General features: G+C 36.4%; 1 protein-coding gene and 1 pseudogene across 6 annotated transcripts in view; both read right to left on the minus strand.

The window, feature by feature from the left end:
* Positions 1 to 9180, minus strand: part of PHF14 (PHD finger protein 14) — a 206284-nt gene extending 197104 nt beyond the window's left edge. For all 6 annotated transcript variants that reach the window (XM_046020322.1, XM_046020321.1, XM_046020326.1 and 3 more), the window contains exons 1-2: positions 8723 to 9180; positions 8106 to 8216 (exon numbers count right to left, since the gene is read on the minus strand). In XM_046020322.1, the coding sequence (XP_045876278.1) occupies positions 8106 to 8216; position 8723 (112 nt within the window). In that variant the 5' untranslated portion in view covers positions 8724 to 9180. The remainder of the gene's footprint in view (positions 1 to 8105; positions 8217 to 8722) is intronic.
* Positions 9181 to 11288: 2108 nt separating this feature from the next.
* Positions 11289 to 12013, minus strand: LOC123951523 (annotated as a pseudogene).
* Positions 12014 to 19713: the final 7700 nt, after the last annotated feature.

The following is a 19713-nucleotide window of genomic DNA, read 5'->3' on the forward strand; positions in this document are numbered from 1 at the left end:
TCCCAACCTGATTAAATAATAAATCAATGAAGTTGGTATAATGGTTCTAATTCAATATAGCACTGATGAAGATGAATATATGTAACTCTAAAATGTTTTTTAAAAAGGAACACTATTTTGTGTTATATAGCTCATGCTATATGTGGTACCCTAGAAGCAATTTTTTTTTCTAAAAGTAAAGGTGCTTCTTTTTAAACTGGGCACTTGATTTTAACTTAATGATATAATACAGACCAAATTCTTCTTCTCTTCCATCTTCGCCTCATAAACTGTAAGAACTTACAAGCGTTGAGTCACATTCAGAACAAGAAAAATCTGGCCCAAAAAACGGGTCTCATTTACTTTATTCCTTACCCAGCAAAAATGAACACAGGTATTTATGACAGGCAACATCCCTAACATACTAATCAATTTTAGGACTATCAAGTACACAGGTGAAAGGAGACAGTAGCATGGCATAGTAAATGGAAGTTCAACAGCAGTTATCAATTTTCCTGCTGATTAGTATACTATTCATACCAGTAAGAGCCACCTAAACTTTCAAAAAGCCCCCTAGAATGAAAGAAATTGCTAATTTTTTAAAAAAACAAATCCATCTTGGAAATAAGCAACCATGGTAGTTATTTAAAAGATTGGCTTAGACTATTAAAGAGTTCATACAGGACTACAAGCTTTCTAGCAAGTTTCTTCCATTCCTGCCTAGGGCAGTCCAGGCCATCTTGGCCCAACACTACTCAATAAATAACCTTCTGATCCTCTTTACACCCAACTGAATAAATAAAAATCTAAAATTTGAAATAACAAGAAGAAGACAAGAAAAGGAAGGGAAGCTGAAAGAAGTAAGAAACAAGCGGTCATTTTCAGGTCATGGCCAACAACTATAGTAAAATCTATAAGGTGATACATTCTTTGAGCCTATAACTAAGAAAAGGATAACAATAAAATGGTGAAAAAAAGTCTATGTTTCCGCACCATTTTAAGTTCTGTTAACTCAACCAGCCTTAGCTATTATAATTAAATGGACATTAAAAGTAAAGAAAGTTAAAAAAAAAAAAGTAAACTGTAATGAGTATCAGGTATCTAAAATATCCTAGAAATCCTTTACAAAACACTTAAAAAAATCCTGCAAGTTAAATCAACTAAAACTATAGTAACGTACAATAGATATTGACTGGCCCTACAAAATAACTGTCAATCTCAAGATTACCACACAGGGACCCACAGCTTATTTAAAACTGTTGTGAAAAACACTCATCCTAAACAATCTTACATAGGACACAAGAGCACTATCATTTAGGTCAACAATCCCTTATTTGAAACTTATGGAGCCAGATAACTTTCAGAACTTTGATTTTTTTTCACAGATTTTGGAAGGGTAGCATGGTGTATACACATGTATTACACTAAAATCTCCAGTGAGTTTATGACACTATCTTATAATCAAATACATTTCCGCAGTGAAAAGTATAAATATTTACAAATATGATAAGGAAACATTACAAATAAACTATCATTTCCAGTTAGGTTTTACCAAAAACGAGTTTGTATCAAATTTAGGAAACACCTTTAGATTTGAGCTTCTTGAATTTCAAAGAGTGTAAATCCAGTATCACCCACAACTAGGTAACTTCTTTTCAGTCCAACAGTTATACAAATCATGAAGAAAATTATGATTTTTTTTAATACCACTTATAATTAAGCCAAACCTACCAAAAAAAACACTACTTCTGGTAAAAATTAAAAAAAATAATAATTTTTAGATTTTTTTTTAGATAAGAATCTAATAAATAATAAGCAGAGTTGACCAAATACTTCTAAGGCAAAAACAGTCTCTGTGCATAGTGACTAAAGAAAACTGGAACATCTTGCAAATGATGCCATAATTAAGAGAGATGACCATAATTAAGAGAGATACTCTTTAAAGTACCTAAAAAAGGGTGCCTGGGTGCCTCAGTTGGTTAAGTATCTGCCTTCGGCCCAGGTCATGATCCCTGGGTCCTGGAATAGAGCCCCACATCAGGCTCCCTACTCAGCAGGGAGTCTGTTTCTCCTTCTGCCTCTCACTTTGTTCATGCTCACTCTCTCAATCTCTCTCTCTCAAATAAATAAATAAAATCTTTTAAAAAATTAAAATAAATAATAAATTAAAATAAATAAAATCTTAAAATTAAAAGTACCTAAAAATTACCAATATAAACATAGTAGATATAAAAGTTAGATTAACTGGGGCACAAATGTGGGTACCTAATCAAAACTGAGACCAATCCAACTTTGTTATTACTTGGTAAAGGTTGCAAGATGTTAAGAATTTTTATGATTTTTGTCTTGGTGGTTGTAGCCAAAGCCAATCATTTCTAAATGCATGGGGGTGAGGGGCGACTGGGTGGCTTAGTCAGTTAAGCGACTGACTGGTGGTTTAGGCTCAGGTCATGATATCATGGGTCATGGGATTAAGTCCCATGGGGGCTCTGCACTTAGTGGGGAATCTGCTCAAGATTCTCTCTCGCTCTCCCCCTCCCCTGACTCACATGCAAGTGTTCTCACACTCCCTCAAAAAAAATAAACAAATCTTTAAAAAAAAAAAGTATGGCAAAATTGGTACTCCTTGATTGTGTTTGTTTTGTAATCATATCTCAATAGAAATAAATTTGAAAAAAGATTTAAATGTTTTACATCTGTTAATATATTATTAGATAAATCTGAAATTTTCCCACAAATCCAAATCCTAATAGCTTACCAAACCCTTCATTCTCCAAATATAATATATTATCCATACTCCAACTGCAGGCATCAGGAATATATCAAATTTTATGGCTCTGATTTCTGAAAAATAACTTCTTCATCTGATTAGTCATCACTTCTTTTTGATACATATGCACTTGAGGGATGGAGATAAACAATATTTAGCTACAAGCATAGCTTGACAAAAATGACAATGAAAAAAATCAGTCTTTGGCTGTCTATAATTCTATTTTTATAGGCTGCAAAGAAAAATGTCTTATTATTACAAATTCAAACAATGACTCTGTGTCATGTTCCAAATCCATCACTCTTATATCTTTTTTTTTCTAAGTTAATAGACTAGAGAAATAAGCCAGATATTTCAAATAAGTCAGTTGCTTCTTAGCATTGGAAGAGAAGTAATTCTGGGATGACTGGGTGGCTCAGTTGGTTAAGCAACTACCTTTGGCTTAGCTCATGATCTCGGAGTCCTGAGATCAAGCCCAGCATCAGGCTCCCTGCTCACCAAGGAGTCTGCTTCTCCCTCTCCCTTCTTCCCCTTCCCCCTGCTTATGTCTGCGAGCTCTCAATCTCTCTCTAATAAATAAAATCTTTAAAAAAAAAAAAAAGTAGGGGCACCTGGGTGGCTCAGTCGTTGGGCATCTGCCTTTGGCTCAGGTCATGATCCCAGCATCCTGATATGGAGCCCCACATCAGGCTCCCTGCTCTATGGGAAGCCTGCTTCTCCATCCCCCACTTCCCCTGCTTGTATTCGCTCTCTCACTGTCTTTCTCTCTCTCTCCGTCAAATAAATAAATAAAATCTAAAAAAAAAAAAGTAATTCTAACTTTACAATAAAAATTTTTCTTTAGAAAAAAAAACTTCAAAATTGAAATAGTTAAATAAAAGGTATCTTTCTGAAATATACAATATATAAAAATCTCTCTAAGTAATAGCTATTTCAACTAACAGAAGTTAAGGAATTTTTTACAGATACAGAATTAAAAAAACAATCTTCAAGAATTCCTTTACAATATTCAATGCTCAAGGTTTCCCCATGATAAATATTAAACAAAATTATATTTAATTCAGTTTTATTTTAGCTTTGCAACATAAAGAATGACCTTTGTTCATCAACCTTAATTAACTATTCTGTTCCTTGATCTACTGTAATAGTAATTAGTGTTTATAAATATATAGAATATGTAATGGACAGATTACCAGTCTACTGGTTATTCAGTTATCACCTTGGGGCCATTTTTTACTAATCCTGTATTTTCTCTTTTTAAAAAAGCCAGTCGATCAACACAACTCATCCTCTACTCATCAGCTCTAGTTCCAGCTGTGTCATTTATCATTTTCTGAATAAATCTGGACCAGCGGTTCTCAAGTAAGAACAATTTGGAATACTGTCCCAAAGAGAACATTGGCAATGTGTAGACAATGAATGATTGCCATGAAGGTTGGGTGGGGGCAGGAAGGGAAGATGCTACTGGCAGTTAGTAAGTAGAAAACAGATCCTGCTAAACATTCTACAGTAAACAGGAAAAGCCTCTTACAAAGAATTATACAACAACAAATGCCAACACTGCCGAGATTGAGAAACCCTGGTCTAGCAATTAAAGGTCTTAATTTGACCTCCTTATACTTGCCCAGGTGCATCTCTTATTCTTTTACTCAATCCTGATTCCCAAATATAAATGATATTTCCCAGCCTCCACACTTCTGAAACTTAATTCCCTCACCTATACTGCCGCTCTTTCAGTTCCTAGTTCAACTCTTATCTCCTCAGTGAATTGTTCTAGATAAATCCAATCTGAAGTAGTCCTATCTCCTTGACTTGACTGACAAAAGGAATCAATCATGCTTTGTGTTGCTATTTTACTTACTTAGTTATTCTGATGTTATCACATTTCTTTGTGAATTCACAACTATATTCACCAAAATGCTCCTAAACAAAACTACACATCAACAACCATTATCTTGATCCACTTAGCCAAAATTAGATTAAGTACAAAATGCCACCAAAGCAAAGTCTCAACCAGACTCTTCCAGCTAATTTTCTGGCAATTTGACCTAATTAAATTAACTACCGATCAAGATCTAAAGTTAATCACCTTACTCTGGCAAGCAGGTTAGAGGGGACACAGCACTGCTATTTTGTCTTAGTTAACAAAAGTTATATATGCACTCATCTTCAAAGACATTTCACTTATATATCTATCTTTTATATCTCTGTGTGTGTATGTGTGTGTGTATTCCACTTATATATATCAGATAACTAAATGATTTATCTTAATCCCAATTCCAGGACCAAGTCTCAAATACAACCACTTTAACTAGCTTGAATGATGAAACTGCCAATAATCTGAAATTTGTAATTTCATATGGTCCAACATTTCCACATATGGTTCTTCTGGTGACTGTCACCATAATTCTAATATGATTATATTCTGCCCTCAATCAAAACTGAGAAATTGTGGGGCATCTGGGTGGCTTAGTTGGTTGTCTCTGCCCTCAACTCAGGTCATGATCCCATGATCTGGTATTAAGCCCCATAGGCTCCCTGCTCAGCAAGGAGACTGCTTCTCCTTCTCCCTGCTTGTTCTCACTCTCTCAAATGAATAAATAAAAATCCTTAAAAAAAAAAAAGGGGGGGTGCACCTGGGTGGGTCAGTGGGTTAAGCCTCTGTCTTCAGAGCAGATCATGATCCTGGGGTCCTGGGATCGAGCCCCACATTGGGCTCTTTGCTCAGTGGGGAGCCTGCTTCTCCACCTCGCTCTACCTGCCTCTCTGCCTACTTGTGATCTCTGTCTGTTAAATAAATAAATAAATAATTTTTTAAAAAAAGAAAAATCTAACTAATTTCACATTAAAGATGAAACAAGAGATGATCTATTTTCAGTTTGTACTCTTCTAAAGTCAGAGGCTTATACTTACTAACCATCAATAATCTATCACTTGTAGTCAGAATTTCTGATTTCAAAAAGGAAAAGAAATTCATGCACAGAATCCTGTTAACAAAAATTAAGGCCAACCAATCTAATTATTTTAACATTAAGTTCTAAGGGAGTGAGTAGTTCATTCAATAAGTCATTTCTAGACATTGTTTTGAAAGAAGCTTTGGTCAGATAGATGATTAACTACTATTTCTCCACCTCCAGTTTAATCTATTCTTATGTAAGGGTTGGGATTCCACAATTCTAACATGACTGAAAACCAGTGATAAGTCTAATAATTTATTTCCTGTATGAGTCCAACTACCTCAGGCAAAGAAAAGATTCAAACAAGAAACACTGGTAATCTATAGTAAACCACCATGTTAGTTATGGGGGTCACCGATGCACCCTAACCAAGAATGGAAAGTAGGATTCAATCTCTACTATTAACTATTTTAAACAAAATCATTTACTACTATAATCTCCTTTGCAGTAACATAATGAGAACTACACAGTAATCAAGGAAGTAAATTACAAATAGAACAGACTAGATATGATAACAAGAGGGAATATAAAGTACTTTTTTTAGCACTTTAAAAAGATATTTTAAAAAATTATCAGCCTAACAAAACTCATCCTCCCACTTTTCACACATAATTGATAATTCCCATCAACTCTGATTAAGATTTAACAAGGTCAGAATTTTCACTTAGCTTGAAACCAAAAGTTATCTTGAAAAACAGTTTGTTCATTAGATTGTTTTAACCTTTGTAAGGAAACAGGATACATGTGCATGACTATAATTTGATAAACAAAAAGAAAAAAATCTAAAAGTCGGAATTTATTGTCACAGAAACAATTATGGAATACCTAAAGAATTAAGCTTTGGAGTTTTTTCATAATGGTATTCAAGTAAGTCATAACCTCTGAAACGCAATAACTGTTGTCACAGTTAACAATCTCTACCAAAACTACGTTCTAACGAAAAATATCATCTACCAAGATTCTCAACAAGAGAACTTAAAGAGTTTTGGCTCCCCTTCCTTCCCTTTCTTTCCTTCTTTGGAAGTACCAAACATCAGTGAATTGACTAAACTGGAGAGAAACTGGCTAAGAAGCAAAGGTTAAAAACCAACTAATCAAGATAAACTTAACTTTTGATTGTTGGGAGCGACCTCAATTAGTCACAATATCCAAGTAGTTTTAGTTTAAGATTACATCTATTTATTTTTAGGATCTAAGGAGCAAAAAGATTTAAATTTTGGCATCAAAGGCATGGATTACATCCATTATGGCCTAAGTGACCTCATCCAAGTTCTTTAAACTCTAGTCCTCTGTTATCAGTAAAATACTATCTCCTTCACTAAGTTATTATAAGTTAAATGAGATCACGGTAATAAAAAGTTCTCAGTAAATCACCATGCAAATTCTACTTGTTGGTGCTATTTAGAGTAATAATGGAAACATAACACAACCTAATTTATCTCTTACCATCCCCAGCAGAAGAAAGGAAGAAAGAAAGAAAGAAAGAAAGGGCGAGCAACGGAAAGGAGAGAGATATGACTAAGCATAGAAAACTCTCTGGGGGAATACTTTAAAATTATTAAAGGGATGAAACTGAAAAGTCTTTAATTTCTTACTTTATTTAAACAATCAGAAGGGGCAAAATTATAAGAAATTTTTATTGTGCATGTATGTATTAGTATTTCTCACATAAAATATTTAAACAATTTATATTCATTTCTCAGATTCTTGCAATTAAAACTATACATATATATCTATACATGTGAAGTACAATAAACAGAAGATACCATGGAAAACCGTATTTTTCTGTTTTCCAATCTCGTACAATGTGAACATATGACCTTTTTAAAAAAGTTTGTTTTTAAAATCACAAAATATAATGAGTAAGCATATATCTCTGTACTTAGGAGATTTTTGATAAGCCCAATCCACAAGGTCCAACGCCTACCACAAAGTACAACTTTTTACTCTGGTCAACTTTATTCTGATAAGGGAGCTAATAGACAAAAAGCAAAACTCCCCTGAGAGGGTGCCAAGTGATCTGAATAGAGAAGAACCCTGTTATGGGCTGTTCATGGCCCACATTACTCTCAGGATATTATCTGACTTCCGGATATTTATATATTTTTTTCCTCTATCCATAAAATAAGCATAAATTATTTTTGAGTAAAGAACAGAGAAAACGCTCTGGTATCTATACTGTAAGTTCTTTTCTACCTGTTAATATCTGAGTATCAATATAAACAGATGCAATGATAGGGATCTAGTGAAAAGATCTTAGGGAAATGTGAGAAAATAAATGAAGTTTATGTGCTTTAACTTTAAATTGGCATTTTAATCAAAACCGATTTTTTAAGAGGGTCTGAAAATAAGCCCAACTTTCAGAAAGCTGGGAAAAGGGGAGAAAAAGAAACATTTACCTGAGGCATCTCCAACTTTAAAATCACTGTCATCTGAACTATCATAATCGAGAGCTTCTAGCAGAGAAGCTGCCAAAGGCTTCACCTGCCTCCTCTTGGAGCTGCGATCCACTGTTAAGAGAAAAACATTACATCGTCATTAATAATCACGCCCAACACAGAGGACAGCGGTGATGCTAAGGAAAGATACAGATGACCTCGAGCAGGGAATCTTTGTCTAATTCATTTCTCAGCAAAAAGTGTAGGAAGCTTGCTTGGGGTGGGCACACGGTCTGGGGAGAGCTGGCCAGCACCACAGGAGGCTCCAGCCTGCGGAGTGGCAAAGGCGAACCCCGGCCAGCCAAAATCAAAGCTGACCCCCGTAACAACATCCTCTTATGTTTGACCGCCTTGCTCAAAATCCCTCACTTAGACACGGAGACAGTCAGCAGAAAGAAAACGCGAAGCCCGGGTAGTGAAAAAAGCCTTGTTCATTCCCGCAGATGTGGAAGGGAAGCGCCCACGAAAGGTCCAGCTTCCAGCGGAAACCTGTCACCCCCACCCTGCTCCCACAGGCCCTGACTTCTAGAAGGGCTGAAATGCACCTTTCTCCCGGCAGAGGCCTCTGACACACTTACTAAGGAATCCGTGAGGTGGTCGTGTGGAGAACTAGGGAGAGGCTGCGAGAGCCTAGGCAGCGCTGAGGTCTGGACTGATAACCGCGGGAACAAATCCGAAAGATGCTACTTAAAATCGGCGGCAGCGCCGCCGACCGGACCCGAGCGCCTCAAGAGCAGCCCCTCCCGCCCCCCACCCCCGCCCCCTAGTCCTCGCCGAACCGGCCCCGGCTGCTCGCGCCCCTTCCCACGGCGCTCCCCTGCCAGAGGCTCCCTTAGGCCCCGGAAGCTCTGGGGAGTTAATTTCCTCCGTTAAAACTGTTAGAAAAAATAAAAGAAAGAAAAACTTTATTAGCCTGCACCAGAAGAAACAAAAGACCCAGAAATGAATTTGCACTGTCCGAGGTCGATTGCCTGAGACAATAGAGAAAGCAACGACCCGGATACAGCTCGGAAGAGAAGGAAGTGAAAACCCAAGGCAAAGCGCGGCCCTAAGAGCAGCAAGAGGCTTGAGCGCATGCGCCGGACTTGCAGCGGCTCTCCGTCTCTCCTGTTGGAGGAGCCGAACAGATCCGAGAGAGAACCGATTGGGAGCCGAGCGGAGCCGAGTAGTGACGGGCAGGAGCAGAGGGCCCTCCCGGACCCTGAGCGGCCCTTCCCACAAATCACTGAGGCTCCACCCCCCGCCCAAATCTGTGGGAGGCCAATGTTTGTTTCTGGTGTTTGTCTCTTAAAGAGTTGCTCAGACTACACTTTACAGAAAGAGCCCTTTGTAGCTTAAGTTGCTAGCACAAGCATTAGTAATACCAACAACAACATTCTACCTGCTACCTCTGTAAATTGCAACCCTTTAAATATTTTGGAACGTGCGAATATTTTATTTCCTGAAAGAGGGAATGTGAGAACGCATTGGACTTCGCTACTTCGAAAATTACAACTGCGACGAGAGGGGGAAGACCATTAATTTAGTTATATTAATTAACTATTTACTACAAGGAATGTACTGTGGACAGGCATTTCCACATTAGAAAAAGAGTATTTAATTTTACTGAGAATAAATCTTGGGGGAAATAATCCATTTCACAAGTATATCGTGTTACGTCAGGATGTGTGTGCACGTAGATGTGAAATAATGCCTTGCATTCACGTAGGGAATTTATTTTTTAAGCTGAATTTTTAAATCCGTAAAAAGTCAAGTCCGTATGTACAACTGGATATGGCAGTCCTTCAACAGTTTCAAATGCCACATTTATTTACATACAGGATAGATACTTTCTAAACAGTATTAGAATGTTAGACTCTGACTAGCATTAATACTTGACAAAAGTTTACATATAGATAGAGAAAGGATTTGGATGAAGTTGATTCAGTTCACTAGTTTATTCCACACATAAACATGGAGTGGCAGTGTTTGTAACGTGGGAAAATAAATTTGTAGGAATCAAATCATATAATGCAATAGTGGAGCTTACTCTTTAAAGAAACGTGTTGAATTATTTTGTGAACTGGAATTGAATTTTATAATATTAAATTTGACAAAAAATAGCAAATATTTACACAAAGTAGTATAATTTATGGAATAATTACACGGAGGGTGGAAGGACTGCAAGATAGTGTCTTTTCTGTTCCAGAACTTAAGGTACAGGTAAGGATAAAAACGGATCAGTATATTGTGAGACAGGCTACCAGAGTTAAGAATGCACATGCTAAGAAGAGAGAAGGCATTCAGGGAAGGCTTCCTGGAGAAAGTGATAGAACCAGTCATAGTCTGAACTTACCTGAAAAAGGGAGAAAAGGAGAAAGGAGAAAAGGAGACAGAACTGTTCCAGACCAAGGAAAGGTCATGTCCAAATGCTCAGGGCTAGGATTGCCTAGTTAGAATCCCCAAAAGCTGGACTACTTCTCATGTCCCAGGACATTCCACCATAACAGTAGTTGTATAAATTATATTTCAACCTCATCTTTCTGTTTCCCTTATCCCTGCCAAAAATGTAAACTCTTGCAATCTCTAAGAATCTCTAGTCCCCTGATCCACTGCTATGTGCCCCTCAAATCTTTCCACAGTGCTATAGAAACTTACATTCCTAAAATTTAAAACTTACTTAGTAAATCCTCTTCCTTTCTGTCTAAAGGTCCTTGTCTAAAATGGAAAGTTACCCTGCAGCCCTCTCAGTTGGAGGTCACTCAGCCTCCCACACCTCATTTTCTCAAGATCCAGAGGTGGCATCTAATCCTTAACACTAGCCACTGGCCTTCAGACTTGTTAGTCCTCCAGTTAAAAGCCTAGAAAATTAATTATTTGGCCAGCTCAACTTTGGGAACTTAATTTCCATTCTATTTCAAACATTAACCATACTAAGGATTGTTTTACTTCTGAGGTTAGAGAACCAAACAATCCACTCTCCTCCTAGATTCATTGGGAGGAATTATGCTGAATTATCTAAAAGGAGACACTCCAAAAGCCAGCATTTAAGTTTCTATAAGAAAAATTCCTAAGAAATAGATTATCTTTTTTTTCCAGATATTGTATTAAAGGTCTTTATGGAGCAAAATCCAGACTCCAGATCCAGCTGCCAAGGACACCCTGTTATCCTGTGGGTACTGGCAGCAGCACAGCAGGACGCTCTAGATTCCCATCCTTCTGTTCCAAGATGGGGGTGGTAGGCAATATCTCATCTTTGGGTTCCACAACGCTCACATGATTAAGCATGGGCTTCTTTGAGCCAATCTTACTACTTGGGTCCCTGGGAAGCATGATCTTCACTTTGATGCCTAGCACATCCTATCTGAGGAGCACATGGTACACAACAGTGTCAACATAGTAGTTAGGGTTCCCACTATGAATCATCAGGCTATCTACAAACATCATAAATTTAGCCCTCTGTCCTTGTACTTTCTCAGACACCAAGATCTCACAGACTTTGGCCCACTCTTCATGATGAACTGCAGTACATTATAGCAGGCCCTCTGCACAGCAAGTCATCCTAGGAGTTTGTATCAGAGAGACTCTGCCCTAGTAATAGCACACAAACCTCTTGTAGTAGCCTTTTCAATTTAAAGTTCTACCCTGCACCCCGCAAATCAAACCTCTTCTGAACCCAGTGGTCAATTCCCAGATCTGCTGGCGCTTCTCACCGAGAACATTCTGTGTCCTGATGGCCAAGACAATGATTTCTGTCCTAGTTGGTGTAATTCAGACCTCAACCCCAGAGTAGCCATCTTCAGCCATCTACGAAGTGAGAAATTCATTTAGTTCAGCTTTAAAGATGCCATTGGAAACAAACTTCTCTTCTTAGAAATTTGCACCACCATCTTGCTGTCATGGGCCACTGCTAGAAATAAACTTTCTGAATAAAAAAATGTAAACATTTTTATATTCAACAAACATTGCCTAATTGCTCTCTAAAAATAGGCTGTACTAATATATATTATCACCAAGAGTACATGAGAATTCTTTCCAAACCCCTGGTCATTGAGTATTCATAATCATTTTTTTAACTTTTCATTTTTAAGTAGTTTTGGATTCATGAAAAAATGAACAATAATACTGAGCTTGTATATACTCCTCACCGTGCCACTAATGTCAACATCTTGCATAACCACGTTACATTTACAATTCTAAGAAATGATTGTTAGTACAATATTATCAAACCACAAACTTTACTTGGATATTGCTAGTTTTCTCACTAATACCTTTTTTTGCTCCAAGATCCAATCCAGAGGTCCATGTTGCATTTAAATTAACAATCTTTTTAACCTTTGCAATACATGTGTTAAAAGAAAAAAAAAAGAAAAAAAGAAGGAAGGAAAGAAAGAGAAAGGAAATTCAAATAGTGAATTGCTTTTTGATTTGTATTTAATGTGGAAGAAACTGCTAGATGTTTCCCAATACCTATTATCCTTGCCTCCAAAAATAAAAGTCCCAGATTTTAACTAGACACAAGTTTTTCCTTTTTCCTTTTCTTTTTTTTTTTTTTTTGAAAAGATTTTACTTATTTATTTATCTGAGAGAGAGAGAGAGAGATCAGCAGGGAGGAGCCCAGAGCCCAGCACAGGGCTCAAGCTCAGGAACCTGAGATCATGACCTGACCCCAAATTAAGAGTCTGATGCTTAACTGACTGAGCCACCCAGGTGCCCCACTAGACACGTTTTTCAAGAATAAAGACTACATTTCCTAATCTTCTCAAAGTTATATGTGGTTACATAATTAAGTTCTGGCCAATGGAATGCTAGCCAAAAAGGTATGTAGAACAGGAAATTACATGAAATGAATTCTTTCTTTTTTTTTCTTTTCTGAAAGTCCTCCCCTGCCCCCAATCATTGTGGCTAGAACTTCCAGTACACTGCTGAATAAAAGTAGTGAGGGCATACTTCCTTGTCTTGTTCTTGATCTTAGAAAGAAAGCTTTCAACCTTTCACTGTTTTAGTCTGATGTTAGCTATGGGTTTTCATAGGTTCTTTCATTTCATAAAAGGATAACTTCTTTTCTGTTTCTAGTTTGCTGATTGTTTTCGTTTTGAAAGAGTTTTGAGTTTTATCAAATGCTTTTTCTGTATCTATTGGAACAATCATGTGGATTTTATACTTTTGTAATTTTGTCAGTATAGTGTAGTACATGATTTTCATATGTTGAGCCAGCCTTGCATTACTGGTACAAATTCCATTTAGTCACGGTGTATATGTTACTGGATTCAGTTTTGCTAGTATTTTGTTGAGTATTTTTGCTTCTATGTTCATAAGGGATATTGCTTTGCTGTTATTTTTGTCATATAAAGAATCTTCATTGTTTATGAACTGCTATATTAGCATCTCCTATAATGTTTTTCTATATGTCTTGAAGGCACACATTGTAAATTACTATTGTCATTCTTAACTCAAAAATTTGAATCTCCTAGTGATATGCCATCTTCTTGTTAAAATATTTGTGTTATATAATCCATCATGCTTTTCTTTTTGTTCTACATTCAATTCAAGGTATTCATGCATTAGTACCCATATTGGGAAAATAACTATTTCCTAATTGTTGCAACCACAGACTGCCTTAATGTGGTATTTTGCCAAAGAATACTCTTAATGTTCACAAATCAAGCTGAACATGATTGTTCAAGCATCATCAACAAGTATAAAAAGCAGGTTTATATGTAGAAATGATCCTTCAAACTACTCCTACAAAAGGTGGTGAAGTAAGGAACATAGTGTTGTATGGACACTTGCTATATGAAAACAGCAACAACAACGGAAAAACAAAAGACAGTGAACAGAGAGTCTGCAGACCCGAATTTGAATCCAAGCTTTGCCACTGAATTTTTGCTTGACCTTTAAAAAGGCAACTTGAACTAAATAAGAAGCCCGGTTCACTGGATAGGTAATTACCTATCCAGTGAACCGGGCTTCTTATTTAGGCAAGGTATATAAATTCTAGCTACCAATACCATGCAATCTATATATACAGACATATAGGCAAGCAAGCTTCATTAATTATTAAAGTAAAACTAACAACATGAGAGGAACTAAAGTTTTAAAAACCTTTAAAACAATTATATAATTCAGATATATCAGGGCTTCTATGTACATCATGAGATTTAGAAGGTAAAAGGAAGGCAGAGGCCATCTACTTTTAGCAGCAGCAGCAGCAGCACCAAAACAAGTCTCATTATCTATGAAGATAGAATCCACATTCTGGAATCTACTCACCAGCTTCACAGGTAAAAGGTTAGTTCTGGAAAAGGTTAGCAACAATAGCTGCACTCATTTTCTGACTTCTAGATCACAGCTACAAGTGTATGATCTTCAAACTAAAGTCTGATTGGATCCCTGACTTTCCCTCCAGCCTTTCAAATGACTTTATATGCACTAAATTTTTCAGCATAATATACCTAGAGTGGTTTCTGTTTCCTCTACTGAAACCTTGTCTGATGCAGTGTTTAGTACAGAAAGATGTTTAGAAAATATATAAGTAAAACCTCAAAATGGGAATTTAAAATTTATTATTTAACTTGGTGTAGGTCAAAACACAGTGGTGATTTTATTACCAGTGGAAAATAAGATTTGGGCAATCCAAGGCATGCATGATGAAAGAGTTGCTTACATTATTACATATGATAACCTGGAATAAGGTACCTGTTTAAGGCCAGCTTTTTATAATAAGTATTTGTTATGACAGGATGCTAAGTTGAAAAAAGAAATATTGAAGTAGGTTGGTACTCACACAAGCCAGCAGCTAGCCATCATTTATGATACTTTAAGGATATCCCCTGCAGAGAGCCCATAGCTCATATTATCTTGCCATAATTAATATTTTCAGAGATATTCAAGAGAAAGCAATATTAATGAAGAAAGGAGTGTGCTCAAATTTCTGAACTTTAAGAGAATTCTAAATTTTCCTTTAGAGAAAAGACAGAATATCTACAAAGAAATAGGAATTAGGTTCAAATCAGAATTCTTAACTACAACTTTGGATGTCGGGGAACTTAAAATCCTTTCAATGTTTTGTAATAAAGTGTTCACTGATAATCATCCTTTTCAAATTATGTAAAATATACTGATTACAGAATTTTCTTCAAGGATTTAGGCAGCAAAGATCTACTCTAGTATTACATGAATAAAAACTTTCTACATATTTAACAAATGAATAATATTGAAAAGATTGTAAGTTAGTTTTTCACAGCTAGTATGTCTATATAGTAAAAAAAATAAATGCACAGAAGACTATCATGAAAATAAATTATCTTATCTTTGTACCTTAAGCAGTCAATCATCTCTCTAGATATTATCTAAACAAGATTACTTTTTTAAAAAAGTGCTTGAGTTGTGTAGGTGGCCCACTCCCTTAACCATCTATTGGTTTGGGCTCAGGTCATGATCTGCCATCAGAGATTGACCCCAGCAGGGAATCTGCTTCTGCTTTCCCTCCGCCCTTCTCCCTGGTCTGCACTTTCTCTCTCTCTCTAAAATAAATAAATAAACCTTTAAAAAAATAAAAAATAAAAAAGGTGCTTAGCTCAGTGCTGAGTTTTTATAACAGCTTTATGGAGATATAATTCACATACCATAAAACTTACCTCTTTGTGGTATAAAATTCAGTTTTTAGCATATTCAAAAGTTGTACAACAATTACCACTATCTAATTCTAGAACATTTACTTACTCCAGAAAGAAACATCATACCCATTAGCAGTTACTTCACATTTCCCCTATTCCTAATCCCTGGCAATCAATAATTTACTTTCTCTATGGATTTGCCTATTCTAGATATTTCATATAAATGGAATAAAAAATGCACGGTTTCATGTATCTGTATTCTTTTTTTTTAAGATTTTATTTATTTGACAGAAACACAGTGAGAGAGGGAACACAAGCAAGGGATATGGGAGAGGGAGAAGCAGGCTTCCTGCTAGGCAGGAAGCCTGACACAGGGCTTGATTCCAGGGTCCTATGATCCTAGGATCCTAGCATCATGACCTGAGCCAAGAGCAGACACTTAACGATGGAATTACCCAGGCACCCCATGTCTGGATGCTTTAATCAAGCACACGGTTTTCATGAATCATTCACATAGTAACGTAGTAACATAGCTCTTTTTAAAACTAACATGAAACTGTGAAATGTTATCAGTATTTGTTCTGTATGAAGAAAAAAGGGAGAGGTACTTCAGTATTTGCTATAATAAGGGCACCTGGTTGGCTCAGTGGGTTATGCCTCTGCCTTTGGCTCAGGTCATGATCTCAGGGTCCTGGGATTGAGTCCTGCATAGGGCTCTCTGCTCACCAGGGAACCTGCTTCCCCCTCTCTCTGCCTGCTGCTCTCCTACCTATGATCTCTTTCTCTCTGTCAAATAAATAAATAAAAATCTTTTAAAATTTTTTGATGTAATAGCTGTTTATTAGACAGATCTCTTAGACAAGCTAAAGTTTTTAATTATTTTTCAGTGCATATGAATGGCAGCCTTAAGAGCCGTGTTTCACAAGGGGCAAGTCCCAAGAAAGCAAAGCAGATGGGCAAAGACAGCATCAGTGAAGCAACATCATAAAATGAACAATATTGGATGTTAGAGAGACAAATAAGGTTAGTTAGAGACAGGTTTCATGTCATCAACTCAAAAGCTGCAGAGAAGTTTTCAAACAAACAAAAATGCATAACTGATACCTTCTGTTCTTTTTTAATCCATCAGATCTTTAAGTGACAATCATAAGCAAACTCCCTAACATTGTTCTAAATCTATACAACTCAGCTTAAAGAAATTATTGGGAAATATAACAGAGAAAAGTGAAAAATAAATAGTGTACAGATCAAAGGATCATCAAGAAGCAAACATCTTTCTAAACACCATGCCAAGGGGCAGGGTGGCTCAGCCGGTTAAGGACCTCCCTTCGGCTCGGGTCATGATCTCAGGGTGCTGGGATTGTGCCAAGACCAAAGAAGCCTCTCTTGAGCCTCCTCAATTGATACTCCTTCCTTCTTATAAAGTTAGTCATTATCCCTAGTCTAATACTATTTTTAAAATATGTACTGCAGCATTTCATTACCAAATGGAAACAATCACCAGATGGATTTGGGCAGGTCCTGAAAGCATAAGTTGCATGCCATGTTCTGTATTCCCCTCTCAATCTGCACCTATGGTATGGAGCATTGCCTAAGAGCAATTAACTAAGAGAGACATATTTGAGCCTGTTTTACAGATGGTTCTGTATAAAATGCTATCAATATTCCAAAGTAGGCAGTTGTAGCACTATAATCCCAGTCTGGATTGAAGCTGAAGTACAGTAGTGAGAGACAATATGGGAGTGGTTCTTCTAACTTTCCCTAATGATCCACTAGTAAAATTATGACTTACCATCCCTGCAATTGTGGCTTTGCTGGTCTAGAAGTCATAATTTCAAGGAAATAGAACTCTATTACTCTATTAGTTTTGATTAGCAAGGGAAACAGGGATACTACAATTCAATGAAGGCAAGGAGGAATATTTCTGGAATGAGTGAGATTTTCTTAGGGCATCTCTTAGTTTTCTTTTTCTTGTCAAATTCCTTCTTTAATTCTGTGACAAAGGGCTCTAGAAATAGGGTCTCTCTGTCCTCATGGGTTCCAGCTATCCTCACAGGTTCTAATGTATTTTTGGTTCTGACTTCCTGTTCCTCTTCCCTTACTGACTGCCTCCCCTGTTGACTTCAGACTGCAATAAGATACTGCTCCCACAATTGCATAATGTCAATTCCTTGTAATAAATTCCTTATTAAATGTATATTTCCTAGAAATTGTTTCCTTGGTTAAACCCTGACTGGTATAAAATATTTATCTGCCTCCATTTCTGACTTAATCTATCTTTGCTGTTCTGATTCCTCCCTCCTGGCCTGGTCCCCGTTTTATTCATGTTCTCTAGGGTTTTAGCATTAACCCTCTTCTCTCATTACACTTTCCTTCCCACATATTCCTCATGAACAAGCTCATCAGTTCCCAATAACTGTCACCTATATCCCCTTTCCTTTTAAACTGTACCTCTAGACCAAACTTATCTGTTGAGCTGAAGAGTGATGTTTCTGCCAGCCTTCAGAACATCTCTAATTGGATATTTCAGAGGTATACCAGACTTAACATTTCCCAAGATGGATTTACATTCTTGATCTTGGCTAGGACACTATGTATCCAGTAGTCTAAGTCATATATCAGTGTCTATTGTAGCACTTATCAGAAAGCTTTGTAATAATGATACTCCAAGGCCCACTAGGCTTGAAGATGCTGAAGAAAGACAGCAATGTGTTATTCTTCTTATCCTAAGCACTCAGCATGAGGAGTAATATATAGTGGGCACTTACTATATGTTGAATGAATGAATGAACATATGGATTCATAGAGAAGATAGAAATTTCAGAGAGATAATAAATAATAACAGAAGAATAGAACATAGCTATTCTAAAAAATTCTAATTTGATGATCTAGGTATATGGTATAATTTTCCAAAAATTATAAATATGCAGTTTTCCTAAAATATTGTTTAACCAGAAGATTTCTGTGAAAATGAGTGTCACTATTTCAAATTGTTAGTTTTGGGGTGCCTGGGCGGCTCAGTCAGTTAAATGTCAGACTCTTGATTTCAACTCCAGTCATGATCCCAGGGCTATGGGATCCAGTCGGGATCAGGCTCCACACTCAGCTGGGAGCCTGCTTGAGATTCTCTCCTTCTCCCTCTACCCCTCCACCTGCTTGTACTCTCTCTCTTTCAAATAAATAAATAAATAAATTGTTAGAGTTTCCTTGCTTTTTACTGTTCATTGAATTTTGTACATAAAGTTCTTCAGGTGTTTGATTTAAATTAATGACAGTATGTGAAGCTTTGAGATATACAACAGGGGAAGTAAACTTTCACAGACTAAAATATGTTCTTATTTTTCTAATAGAAATTTTATAATTAAATAGTTTATGCTAAGTAACCATAATACTAGTGGAAGAACATATTTATTTTTAGATTAAGGATAGATAGCTACAGAATCTTCATTAACAAGTGGAGGTATAATTTGTATTTGTATTATCAGAAAAACAACAACAGTTGTCAATTTATCTGCTAGCAAAATAATTAAATGCCTAAATGCAAACAGAGTAAAAAAATTAAAGATTCTGCCTTCAATTTGTGTTATTATCATATTCCACAGCTCACTTATCAAATTATTCCTCTCTAAAGAAACCATTTCTAAAAAAAAAGGAAAGAAACCATTTCTTTACTGTCACACATTAATAACAACATATAATCAATATACCTCCCAGAATTTTCTAGGCTTAAATTTTTAGAGAAACTCTGCAAGAAAAATCATTTTTGAGGGGTGCTATTAATACACTGCTTAGACTTTTCTTAGAGCTATTCACAGTACAACTTACCTTTAATTTAGACAAATACTATTTATATATTTTTATATTTAAATATTATTCACAAAACTAAATCAAATAATGGAACAAGAAATCTAGAGGGCACAAGTCTCAGAGTGAAGTTACAAAAAACAGCTCCAATTCATTTATGAAGATTT

The sequence above is a fragment of the Meles meles genome, chromosome 10 (assembly GCF_922984935.1).
Source record: "Meles meles chromosome 10, mMelMel3.1 paternal haplotype, whole genome shotgun sequence".
Lineage (NCBI taxonomy): Eukaryota > Metazoa > Chordata > Mammalia > Carnivora > Mustelidae > Meles > Meles meles.